General features: G+C 41.2%; 1 protein-coding gene across 2 annotated transcripts; it reads right to left on the bottom strand.

Annotated features, from left to right (window-relative positions):
* Positions 1 to 6,196: 6,196 nt before the first annotated feature.
* On the bottom strand, positions 6,197 to 12,164 carry LOC111849768 (proteinase-activated receptor 2-like). Of its 2 annotated transcripts, none has more exons than XM_072714429.1 (3): positions 12,017 to 12,164; positions 11,624 to 11,795; positions 6,197 to 10,343 (listed from the first exon to the last, which is right to left on the bottom strand). In XM_072714429.1, exon 3 carries the CDS (start codon positions 7,502 to 7,504, stop codon positions 6,617 to 6,619), a length of 888 nt encoding a protein of 295 aa, XP_072570530.1. In that variant the 5' UTR covers positions 7,505 to 10,343; positions 11,624 to 11,795; positions 12,017 to 12,164; the 3' UTR covers positions 6,197 to 6,616. The 2 variants fall into 2 exon arrangements, with proteins under 2 accessions (XP_072570530.1, XP_023678706.2); XM_023822938.2 differs by having other exon boundaries at positions 6,197 to 7,635.
* Between the last annotated feature and the right edge of the window lie 653 nt (positions 12,165 to 12,817).

Raw genomic sequence — 12,817 nt, 5'->3', positions numbered from 1 at the left:
TTTAAAGACAAAGGTTGATTTACGGGCCGTGAATGAAGGGTACACAAACACTGTCCCCCCAATTCCTATACCGCAATACATTTTATAGTAAAGCTGGCGCCTTTAAGCGTAAATCATTCCAAGAAGATTTGTATATTGTTTGTTAGCGCAATTAAAACTTATTCAGCTTTGTTTTTATTGGTGCGATTCGATATGGAGCAAAAGACGCGGATCATGCATAAAGCATACATATATAGGCATGTATAACTACCGTTTTACAGCTTGAACAACTGTCCTTGTATCTCCAGTGAGGTAAATATATATCTGCATCGCAAAAAGATAAAAGGCGGTCGAGTGGAGTAATATGGTAGGGAATGTAAATATTTTAGCACTGTAATACATCTCTATGACTATGTATACGTGAGAAAATCACAATATTGGCCACTGCACTAGCTCATACGTAATGTTTTTGCAATATCATCATTTTATATTTCAGTAGTGTACAACCATATAAATATTATAGCAAATTTGTGGCTTTATTTGTGACTCGAGCCCTGTCCCCCTTTTATGAAGACTATCAGCATCCATTTTTGGATGAAAAACTTGAAAGGTCTGTGCCCGGGCGCCTGTGTTTTAATCCCCATGATTGACATCATTCACGATGATTGTGAAACCCACATTCGAAGTCAGTCTAAAAATGAAAGTTCCCATAGCTGTTTCAAAACATCTGTCAGCCACTATGTGTGAAGCACTTAAGGAATTGTGGTATTTCCAGACGGACCATCAGGCGTGTGCAGGGGGGTTAGAGGTGCCTGAGCACCTGCCCCTTTTGCCTGAACGATTGAAAGTGCCCCACATTTGAGGTGGAAATTGTCTTGTCCGATATAACCAGCTATCACACAAAATTTGCGAAGGTGGACTATAGCCGGAAAAACTTTCCGAGGGGGATCATCTTCCGTCGGCAAAATTAATGACAAACAAACAAATTAATGAATTGAGTACATATGTCTCTTTTCAATCCATGTAGTATTCACCTTGCGCACTAGGGGTTCTGTAGGTAGACCGGTGCAGGACTTGTATATGGACTCGTGCAAGTCATTTTTCATAGGAAGGAGAAAAGCTTTTTTCCACCAAAGAAATCCTTAATTTTTTGCAGCATGAAAATACTGTCCAACATTACTTTCAAACTGAAAAGAAATCATCAGATTGTACCTGGGACAACACAAGCATGAGTTTGTCAAATGTAATTTAAGCAAGAAGCCCTCGAGTATTAAAGGGGCAGAGTCCGGGTTTTACGGAATAAACAGTAATTATATCCGATGAACGCCTGGAGCACTAGGCGAGGCAAATACCACATAATTCGAGGCTTGCAGGTAAATGACATCCCGCATATACTGTTACTTCCTTCAGTAAAGAAGTTTAGTTGTTGTTATCTCTGTTGCATAAATAATCGCCGGAACATCCCCTTCTGCGTTAAAGTATAATTGCAAAAAAATTTACTTTTTTTTGTGTTAATATTTGTATTGTTGTTCTAGGACTTCCGGGATAGGCTCCGGACCCCCCGCGACCCAATATGATAGGCGGGTTGGACAATGGATGGATGTTGTAGGACAGGATTTGTAAGCTACCATTTCAATTTAAAGTACCTGAATTTCACTTAAGCACCGAGTTCTCGCTATGTGCTGATTGGTCAGCCTCCTGTAATCATATACGCGTTACTAATTTTAATATGAAACTGCTCCATGAGTCTTTAAATCAAGGAAACATCAAGGAAACAAACCATTCAAAACACAAGAAGAACTGAACTATTTAGCCAAGCACAGGAGCCTTTCAGTTTTAAAGTAGTTTGTAAAACCCAAAGTAGCTGAAGGTGTTTTTCCTGACATGGTAGTAAGCCTATAAGTACACCTTGTAACTGACATATTCTTCGTCTTCAAAACATTGAAATAAAAATAAAATGAAGCTTTACAACACAAATCTGCGCACACGTAACTTTATTTACAACATGCTTCACTGTACTGTATCAACCTACGCAGGTATGATGGGGACTGAAGCTGCAACTATGCTGTTTTATACTAGTCCTCAATATACTGTATTAATTGTGAATTAATGTTACCCATGTAAAGCAGTGAAATGCATCAAGTGACTTTGTTTTTAAAGCAGCGGTGGCCCAAGCTCTGATGTTATAGCCAGAGGCAATTCCATAGGGACACAGGGGGCCACAGGCAAAAAATTCCTTGGGGCCCTCCAACGCACCCCACCCAGCATGATAACATTTATGATAATTATCTTAGTGTGAAATCTAAATTAATAATACCGACAAAGAGAATTTAATAAACACAATTCTTTTATTTTCATTTTACTGTGAAAAACAGAACACACAAATAAAGCATAGTTATCGTTGCAATGTACTATGCAATTGGCCCAGCTTGGGGTCCCCTGGCAATTGCCTGCCTTGTCCCTACACTTCTGGTTATAGCTCACATGTAAGTATTTCATAAGTGAAACTATTTAAAACTGTTAATGGTTACAGCTCAGACTGAGCATCCATCCATCCATCCATCTATCCTCTACCGCTTTTCCGGGACGGATCGCGGGGGCAGCAGTATAAGCAGAGAAACCCAGACTTCCCTCTCCCCAGCCACTTCGTCCAGCTCTTCCGGGGGATTCCCAAGGCATTCCCAGGCCAGCAGAGAGACATCTCCAGCATGTCCTAGGTCTTCCTCGGGGCCTCTTCCTAGTGGGACATGCCCAGAACACCAGTGTGTGGCTCAGTGGGCTAAGCCTGTGTGCCCGTAATTACAAGGTTGCTGGTTCAAACTTAGCCTCAGCATGTCTGTGGGTCCTTGAGCAAGACCCTTAACCCCCAGCTCCCTGGGTGCCCCAACTGGTGGCTGCCCTTCGTGGACAGCTTACTCTACAAAGAGCAAGTTGAGGGAGGAGTAAAGAAGAATTTCCCCATGGGGACAATAAAGGATAAATTATTATTATTTGGTGGCTTATGTATAAAGCTGATCCTCTGGCTAGGATGTTGGGCATCTCTGGGTCCATGGTTCTTGAGGCTGATCCTCCGAGTGAACCACCAAATCTCACCAAGATTGCACAGGTGGTGAATCAGCTGGGGGCAGGGAAGGCTGCAGAGTTCTGTGGTATCTAGGGGTGAACTTCTCTAGGCTGGCAGTAAGACTGGCATTTCTGGCAATCTTTACTGCCATTTGGGAGAAGGGAGTCATCCCAACTTACTGAAAAACAGGACTTGTTGTCCCTATCTGGAAAGGGATGGGTGATCACCTGGATTGCGGCAACTATAGGGGGACAACACTGCCCTCAGTGGCGGGTTAGGTCCTTGTTATGGTTATTCTTAACAGGATCTGTGATCACTTGCTTGCCTGTCAGTGACCAGAGCAGTCTGGTTTTGCGCCTTAGAAGTTTACCATTGACGGTAACCAAAATAATAAACAATAAACAAAAACCCCAAAAAAAACCCCTCCTGCCTTCCCTAACCCAAATCAAAGTGAAACAAAAATTCAAACTCTTCCCTGACTCCCTAAGTAACAGTAACACAAAGCCATAATCCCCCCCAAACAAAAATGGCAGGCACCATACACATACACCAGAGGGAAAGGGCAAAATCGTAATCCAGAGCAATCTTATGTCAAAACCCAGTGATCATACATGAAACCAAGTGACATTCCAGAGGGCAAAACGAAAAGAGAAAACGTTACACAAGCCAGGGTCAGATACATGGTAATACAACAAGTCAAATACAACTAGCGATAGCGAGATACAGTATGAACACTCGATCCTGTTCAGCAGGCAGAGCGACTTTTCATCCCATGGAAGGGGAAAAGCCTGGAGGTATATGAAATGAAGAGGTGGAGTAGGCCATCGGCAGTAGACAGGAATCGACAAGCTCACCTCAGCTGACACCCAGACCCCCCCCACCCTCCACAAGTGTAATCTTACTCTGCAGGTGTCACCCCAAGTGCCCCTAACATCTAGAGAGGGTGGAAGCAATCACATTTTCCTTCCCTTTTTATGCTTGAAATACAAGTTGAATTCCTGCAGAATTATGGCCCAACGCATCAGTCTATAATTATTATTGCACATGGGGTGTAGGAACACGAGGGGATTATGATCAGTAAAGACTGAATGGGGCAGAACTGTCTCCAATATAAACCTCACAATGCTGGAGAGCAAGTAAAAGGGCGAGCGCATCTTTTTCTATGATACTGTATGCAAGTTGATGTTTGAGGAATTTCTTGGAGAAGTAGCAAATATGGTGGTCCAATCCTTGATCCTCCTCCTGGAGGGGGAGGGCATCCACCCCCATCTTGCTGCCATCAATCACCAATTTAAAAGGCCTATTGAAAGCAGGCGTGGAGAGAACTGGACAGGAGGGATTTCATTGCATCAAAAGCTACTTGACAGTCTGACAACTAGACAAAGGGGGTATGTTGGCGCAATAGTTTGGTGAGCAGTAAGAGTCCTTCTGAGTTTTTGCAGAAACAGCGATAAGAGCCAGTCATCCCCAAAAACCATTTGAGTCAGGTGTCATTTCATTTGGGGAACTGGAAACAAGTTAATTGTCAGGACTTTTGCATCTAGGGGCTTTACCGCTCCCCGGCCAACCAGCTTCCCAAGGTAGACAACGTTGCCTTTCCCAAACTCACATTTTTCTAGGTTTAAAACCAGCGAAGTGAGTTGAAGTGAATAATTACTGCTTTCCACTACCCATATGGCTGGTCTGGATTTCTTGTTCGTATCTCCACTTGGTCCATCCACTAGACGACGCCAAAACAGTTATTTTACCTTCTAATTAGAGGGCTCAGACTTAGCAAACACTGTTTTATTGTATAAAATTTTAAATAAAGCAGCTTAAAAGATGGATGGATAATTAAAAGTGCACAATGACCATTTTGAGGGTTGATGAACTATTATAGCTATATGTTAAATATTGTAGCTAATATTAAATAATCTCATATATAGTTAAATACGCTAATTAAATGTTAATGAATTAATGTCTTTTCCTCCCTTACTAACTAAAATCTGGCTCTATGTATTCTATGTTTCAGTTTTGGTGTCAAAATCAGAGTATGGATCTTCATAAACTTTTTTTCTAGCCGTACTCATCAATGACCGATAAGGACAGGGAAGTAGACAGGGTTTGGGTCTGGGACCCGGGGATGAGGGGTGGGTCTCGTCAATCACATTATTGATACTGTCCCCTTCATAAGCTGTTTATTTTTTTAAGTAATCAGTTATGTGAAATGTTGGTTAGTCTCATTTTTTATTAAGGTGAATATTTAGCTTCAAATTTTATTTTTAGCTCTTAAAAAATGACCAAGGTCTGGACCTGGATGACCTCATAGCTGGCTTTGGATAACAAGTAGTACAATACAAGTTAAATATCTCCAACTTTATCATAAAAGTAAGCAGGATATTACAGCAGTTACTTGTCAATATTCTCTACGTCGGTTCTTTGACCTGGGCACTATTTGTTAGGACTGACTGTTCACTTAACAAATAATATTTTTGATGCTAGCACTCAAGTTAAACAAAAGGAATATTAACACCTTGAATGATTTGGTTCAGGGTGATGTGGTGATTAGCATTGTTGAGCCCCCCCCCCCCAAGCCAGGGGTGGAGTTAGCATGCTCCCCCAGTGTCGTCACGGTGTTCCCAAATTGTCTGTAGGCGTGAATGTTGAGTGTGCCTTGCAATGGGCTGGTGTCCTGTCCTGGGTTGTTACCTGCCTTGTATGTGTAGTTTCTGGGATAGGCTCCAGACCCATCCGACCCGAAAAAGGACAAGCTAGGACATATTTCAACTGCTGGTTACAGGTATGATACAATCAGAGAAGGTGGATTGTGTGGCCCTATTGTACACTCTATCAATCACAGAAGAAACCAACCTCTTAGTCTTATTGGTTTCCGGCAGTTATTGTGAGCAAATGGTGAGGCCACTGTAATGGCATCAGACTTTCATAAGAAACGATTCAAAAATTAATTTCAACACAGACATTGAATCCTACATTAACATAAGACATCACATGATGGTTCAAACAGCGTTGTGTACTTTTCTTTGTTACAGTTTCCTGACCTTGATTAGTCAAAAACTGGTCAAACAAGTTTAGATTCCACCAAAAAAAAACCTTAAGTAAGAAACATCTTTATACTGTAAAAAATAAACTGAAAAAAGAATAACATCCACAACATTACTTTCAAAACATAAAATAATTTATTATATTGAACACCGGGCAACAAAAGCATGAACGTGTCAAACTTGATCTAAAGCAAGATGCACTGAAGTCTTTCAGGCAGAGTCCGAGTTTTACAGAAAACACAGTAATACTATCTGATAAACCCAGGAAGCACCAGGTGAGGCGAATACCTCATGATCTGAGGCTAGAAGGCAAATGACAAGCATATGCTGTTATTTCCTTCAATAAAGAATGGTTGTACATTTTCTGAAAGTCTGCTGTCAGAGGTCCTTTGCTCTAGAATGTAAAAACACAACCTCTTCAGGAAGGAAAAAGAACGATAAAAATCATATACAAAAATAAATAAATATATATATAAAAAACTCAATGACTGACAGGTGTCCAGGCAGGTGTGTCCCCTCCGGAGCTACTACTCTACTTGTTAGATCTTGAGGTGTCCCTTTTGCTCCTCATCTTCAAAGCAGTGAAGGAAACCTGCATTCTCTCCACTGTCCTCACACTCCTGCAGATCAAGGCGTTCCTCACGTGATCCCGGAACTCCTCAGAGATAAAGTAGTAGACAAAGGGGTCCACACAGCAGTTCAGGCTGGCTAAGAACAGTGTGCTGATATAGAAGCCATAGGCTGTATTTTCCTGGTCATTTAAGAGGAGCCCATACTGGACAAGCAGCATGATGTTGCTGGGAACAAAGCACACCAAAAACATGACAAGGACGACAATGATGAGGTAGACAGTCTTTTGGCGTTTCCTGCGGATATTTTCATCAGACATGGAATTTTTCAGACCGCGAAGTATTAAAACATAAGCGATGATGGAGATTACTGAAGGGATGGAAAAAGTGAAAATTGCCATGGACATGAAGAAGCCACCTGCAATCTTTATGTCTTGAGGTTTGGTGACGTCATGGCAGGTGGTGATTCTAGGATTGTTGATGTCCACTGTTTGGTCATAGAGGTACAGTGGAGTTGTCACCGAGCACATTACAATCCAAACTGTAACTGAAACAGCAACTGCAATTTTGCTATTCTTGTTGTAATTAGACATGGGATAGATTACAGCCAAATACCGCTGCACACTGATGCAGGTAATGAACATTACTGAGCAGTATATGTTCCCATAGAAGAAAGCCGCAAGCACTTTGCAGAGATTCTCTCCATGGACCCAGTTATTCTCATTAAAGTGGTAGGAAATTTTTAGGGGGATCCAGACGACAAACAGCAGGTCAGACAGAGCCAGGTTGGCCATGTAGATAGAAGTAGGGTGTTTCTTTTTAGTTCTGAAGATGAACACCCAAATCGCCATTGCATTGGTTGGTAAGCCCACTGCACACACGATGATGTAGAACACAGGAAGGACGACTGTGGTCAGTTTACTTGTAAGTATTGCCACTTCAGTATCAGAGACTGAGAACAGATTGTCACTTGACTGGCTACCTAGAGTTGGAAAGAATACAGAGTCAGAGTCAAACTTTAACAATATAATAGTGTACAGCTGATCAATTCACCAGCCATCCCATCTCTCCTGGAGGATCCAGGAGTCTCCTGCAAAACGACAGCAGCTTCCTGACACTCACAAATGATGTGTGATGTCCTGGCAATCTGCTGTTCCGCTATTCAGACGCAAAAAAATTAGCCGGCAATAAGTTTTACCACCACAATTCCACCCCCATTCGGCAAACTTTACTGCCAGCACCCCAGCACTCAACCTCCCAGACAGCACATCTATGGAGATGTTTGATACCGTCAGGACATTATACTGTGATATTCCACGCTATTCCATTAATACCTGATTAAATTTTCCTGTGGGTCGGAGTATTTTCAAATGAAAGTAAGATACACTATGTTTAAGCCGGAGCTGAAGAACTACAGGGTTATTTACTCCCATACTTCCAGACTGATGAGTAGCTTTTACATTGATTAATGCTGCTATAAGAATATGCGGTTGCACTACTGCACTTTGATTTATCATTCAGAACACACCTGCTTTTACAACAAAAAGTCTGCACACACCTGCTTTTTATGAATTTGTTTCTATATTAGCAATGTTATTCACCTTATACTGTAATAAAAGGCCTCGAGGCACTGAAGTAATGGATCTCAAATATTGTAATGACCAAGAAAAGTGTTGAACATCTCAAAACATTCTTAAATTTTAGACTCTTCAAAATAGCCCCCTTTTGCTTCAGTGACAGCAATACAGACACTTGGCATTCTTTCAGCCAGCTTAGCCACCTGGAATGCTTCTCTAACAGTCCTGAAGGAGTTCTCAGAAGTTTTAAGCACAAGTTGGCTACCTTGCGCTTACTCTTTAATCAAACTCATCCCAAACCAGCTCTATAGGGTTTAGTTTCAGGGACTGTGGGGGCCAGATCATCGGTCACAGCACTCTCTCCCTTTCCTTATTCATAAGATAATACTCACTACTTAACCTCCAGGTGTGCTTAGGGTCATAGATGAAGAACAAGTGATTATCAGTAGGTGTGTCCAGACTTTTGATTAATAATGTACACAACCCAAAAAGGGTCATACTGTAAGTTGAATTTAAATTAGAAAATACGTAAAAGCTAATGCCTGCATCATTATTACTGCTCAGCAACATTAAGCAGCAATAAAGTGAAATCAGCTGAGTACTTGAGTCTACTGAATGGCCAGGTTACACCTCCATCCAATGAATTTTTTTCTTCCCTAATGACATGGGCATATTCTAGGACGGGAATGCCAAGATTCATCGGGCTGGAATTGTCAAATAGTGGTTCATGAGCATTAAGAATCCTTTTCACACAAGATTTGACAACACAGAGTCTTGAGCTTAACTGCTTTGTAAGACTATGGCAGTGTTTCCTCAGGGAACCCCGGACAGTCCACGTTTTTACTCCCTCCCAGCTCCCAGCCAATCAGGAACACCGAATACCTGGTACAGGTGTGCTGGGAGCTGAGAAGAAGCAACAACATGGACTATCCGGGGTTTCCTGAGGACTGGGTTGGGAAACACTGGTCTATGGGATGTGCTGAAGACGACTTTACAGAGAGGTTCAACTCACTGGTCAATATAAGATCTTCGTGAGAAATTAATGAAAATCTGGATGAAAACAAATATTAAGATGTTCCATAAGCTTGTGGAAACAATGCGATGTCGGATGTGCACCATAATCAAAGCTAAAGATGGTCCAATGAAAAACTGAAATGGTGACTTTTTTTTGGCCGGGCAATATATATTGTATACATTATTTTCCATTTTATTTTCTCTATCCTTTAGAACATCATCATGTACAATGACAATAAAGATATATGTTAATGAAATACATCTGTCTTAAACGCACAACCCATATTTACACCACTGCCTGCTTGCCTGTCCTGTCCTGTCTCTACGCCTCTGCCAACGATTGTTGAGGTCCCCACAGCTGAGGGGCCTGAGGTTTGGGAGGCAGCCCAGATAGAGGCTGAGATGGATGAGGATCACGACGGAACACAAGGTGCCTGAAGGCAACACTTCAAGAACTACAGGGAGGTGCCAAGAGAGAAGAGCACCGTCTTTGTTAAACGGTGAGTCACTAGTAAAGTGTCAGATCTCACATCCCTTCATGAGCTTATCCTCCTGGAGGAATTTAAACAGATTTTGGCAGATAGTATTAGGTTATATCTCATTGAAGAGAGGATGAGCTTGTTATCTCAAGCTACCGTCTTCCCCAGTGCCATCTCAGTATGTGGGAGAAGTGGTTACCCTAACTGGGACGTCGCCTCGATCCACTTCACTGCACATAAAGGCTGAGTGTAGGTGCTTCTACTGCCATTAGGCTGGGCGTGTAATTGTTGACTGTATTAGCCTAAGGCAGAAGTAGCAACAACAGCAGTCGAACCACTCTGAGGGTGTGGGTTTGACTGAAACTGCCCATAGAATTACTGAAGATCCAGATGATGGAAAAAAAAATTCAGGTTGACTTTTGCTATTTGCTATTTCTATTCCAATAGATGGTTTCAAAATTAGGCTGACAGAGCACATTCCGGTAACTGCTGCGTGACACTGGTGCAGCTCAGTTTTTTCATTTGCTCTGACATGGTGAATTTTACTGAAGACGTTTGCTGAGACATGTCTTAGCGGCCGGCTGTCTGACAGTTCCACTCCATAAAATTCACAGTCAGACCTAGGAAGTGGGATCGGAAAGGCAGGAGCATGATCCTCATTGCCTATGAAAGGTGTCCAATGTTGGGGAGAAACTAGCTACATGTAACAGCGTTACATAATTAAAGTAGAAAATAAATATGATTGTTATCCATTACACTTACTGAGAAAAAAATTACTTACAGTTACTAATAATTTACAGTTATAGTAGTAATAATTCACAGTTATAGTATTAATTTACAGTTACTAATGAAAATGTCAGTGATTACAAAGGAGTTGCATGCAAATATTTAATATTTGCAAAAAAGCATATATGTAGAAAATAACATTCATTTTGTTGCTTTGCAGTTTTTGCCATGCAGAAATGCCTTCTTTTGGCTTATTTCCAGATAACAGGGACTTTTCAGCTTTATTGCCCAGTTTGAAACATGTTTAAAAAAAATAAATAAAAAAGTATTATTACTTTAATGCAGTAATCAAAATAGTTACATTACTTTTTACATCAATAACATATTACATTTTAAAAGTAACCTTCCTAACACTGAAGGAGACTGTAATCTTAGAGAATAATCTTACTGGTGGTAAAACACAAGCACTACACCCGTAGAGCAGGCTCAGGACAGGTAGCTTGTCTGGGCGTGTCCCACTGTTTTCATGAGTTGTTTGGTGCCTTGGGCTTAATCTCCCAAGAATGAGGATGTGGCTGATTTGTCGGACACATTCCTGGGGCTGTCAGGACAGCTCGCCAGTGGGACATTCTATTGCAGAACATTCTGCCAGAGTTAATGAGCCCCACCCATTTATTTAATATTCATGGAAAATTTATTATTCCACTTCCTACTGTATATTGCACTGTCTTGTCTTTTATTGCACTGCTGTTTTGTAATGTATTGCACAGATGTTTGTCTAAATGTCCCCCCATGCACCTTTCCCCTCCCCTACAACTGAGGCACAAGAATTTTACAGTGTTCCACAGAACACATGTGACAACAATCCTTGAAACTTGAATTACAGCCCTTCTAATAGTGTGAGCATTAATGCAATTATCTCAACATTCAGCTTGCCTAGGATGGTGCTTAAGCACGGCCGTGACCAAGTCGGCTCCCTAGGTGGCTGCCAATGTCCCTTATGGGACTGACCAGCTCCGATAGTCAGTCACATTGCCATATGTCGGAAAATTGAAATGAAAAGTAAAAAAAAGACATCATTCCAAGTACCTCAGTCATGGGGGAGTTCATTAGATTGCTATTTCGATACCCCTTCCCTGAAAATACTATGTTCGCTGCATGGGATGTAACTTACCGTCACTATTTGTTGGGCTTGGGTTCATGGCGAGCCGTGAGATTTGCGTCTCACAATCGTGAGAGGGCAGATCGGATTAAAAAACTTGATTCTCACAGGTAAACCGTGAGACTTGACACGTATGGTCAGTTGAGTGGGCAAATTTAATTTCCAGCCCTGGTTGCATGGATGGCTAAAAAAAAACATATAAGATACATGTAAGGTCAATGAGACGCTACTTTGCTAAAGTTATTACTGTTCTTGCAATTAATATTAACATTATTATTATTTATTTTGGACAGCGGGAGGAACTACACGCCACATAAGCACAGTATAAAGTACAGACAGTACAGACCCCGCATGAGTATCCTCCAGCTACGCTTTTCAAAACAAGTAAATAAAAAAACACCTTACCTACTTCACCATAGAAAAACATTTCCAAAGTAACAATCCGATTACTAGAAATAGGTATAAAGCGACATAGACTCTTCTTCGTACAGCAGGTTGTATCGCGCACGGAAGTACTAGTCAGGAAATTGGAAACGTAGAAGGACACAGACTATAAGCCAGGTAGGTTGGGCGCGGATAATCATATGATCACCAAGGATCGTCAGCCTATCGGATCCGCTCACGGACAAACGTGTTCGTGGCAAAATATTTTGATTGAAAAAAAAAATTCATGCTCGATCCCTCAATGTTTTAACTGCGTGTAAAGTACTCACCATGTGCGGTGTTTAAATACTTTGTCCGTGGGGTACAAATTGGATATCGCTAAAATGTCTGTCAAAATTCGCCATGATTTTGATTACCAGTGAACACACCTGGGTTCAGTGCAATGCATTATTTTAAGTAAAGCAGACATGTTAACCATTCCCCGAAGATTTGCTTATTGTTAGTGAAAGTTAAGCTTACTCAGCTTGTTCTTATTCGATGTGCAGCAAAAGACACGGATCAATAACTACCGTTTTGAACAGTTTGAACGACTGTCATTGAATCTGCAGTGAGGTAAATATTTGCATCGCAAAATAAGATCAAAGGCGGTCGAGTGTAATAATGGTAACTGGTTTAGGACTGCAGTATACTGTATCTCTGTGGCTACGTATTTCAGAAAATTACAACATAATGTTTTTATGCGTGTTTTTTCAACATATCGTACTTTTATATAATTAAGCAAGAAAGGCAGTCTATAACAGATATTCTTCATATTGATAGAGG

This window comes from Paramormyrops kingsleyae, chromosome 7 (assembly GCF_048594095.1).
Source record: "Paramormyrops kingsleyae isolate MSU_618 chromosome 7, PKINGS_0.4, whole genome shotgun sequence".
Lineage (NCBI taxonomy): Eukaryota > Metazoa > Chordata > Actinopteri > Osteoglossiformes > Mormyridae > Paramormyrops > Paramormyrops kingsleyae.
Note: the sequence above shows the minus strand (reverse complement) of the source record. Positions and strands in the feature narration are given on the sequence as shown.

Coding starts and splice junctions, on each gene's coding strand:
- LOC111849768 (XM_023822938.2), bottom strand. CDS start 11,651: ATGAACCCAAGCCCAACAAATAGTGACG. Junction 7,636..11,623: donor AAGCCCAACAAATAGTGACG/GTAAGTTACATC, acceptor TTCCAACTCTAG/GTAGCCAGTCAAGTGACAAT.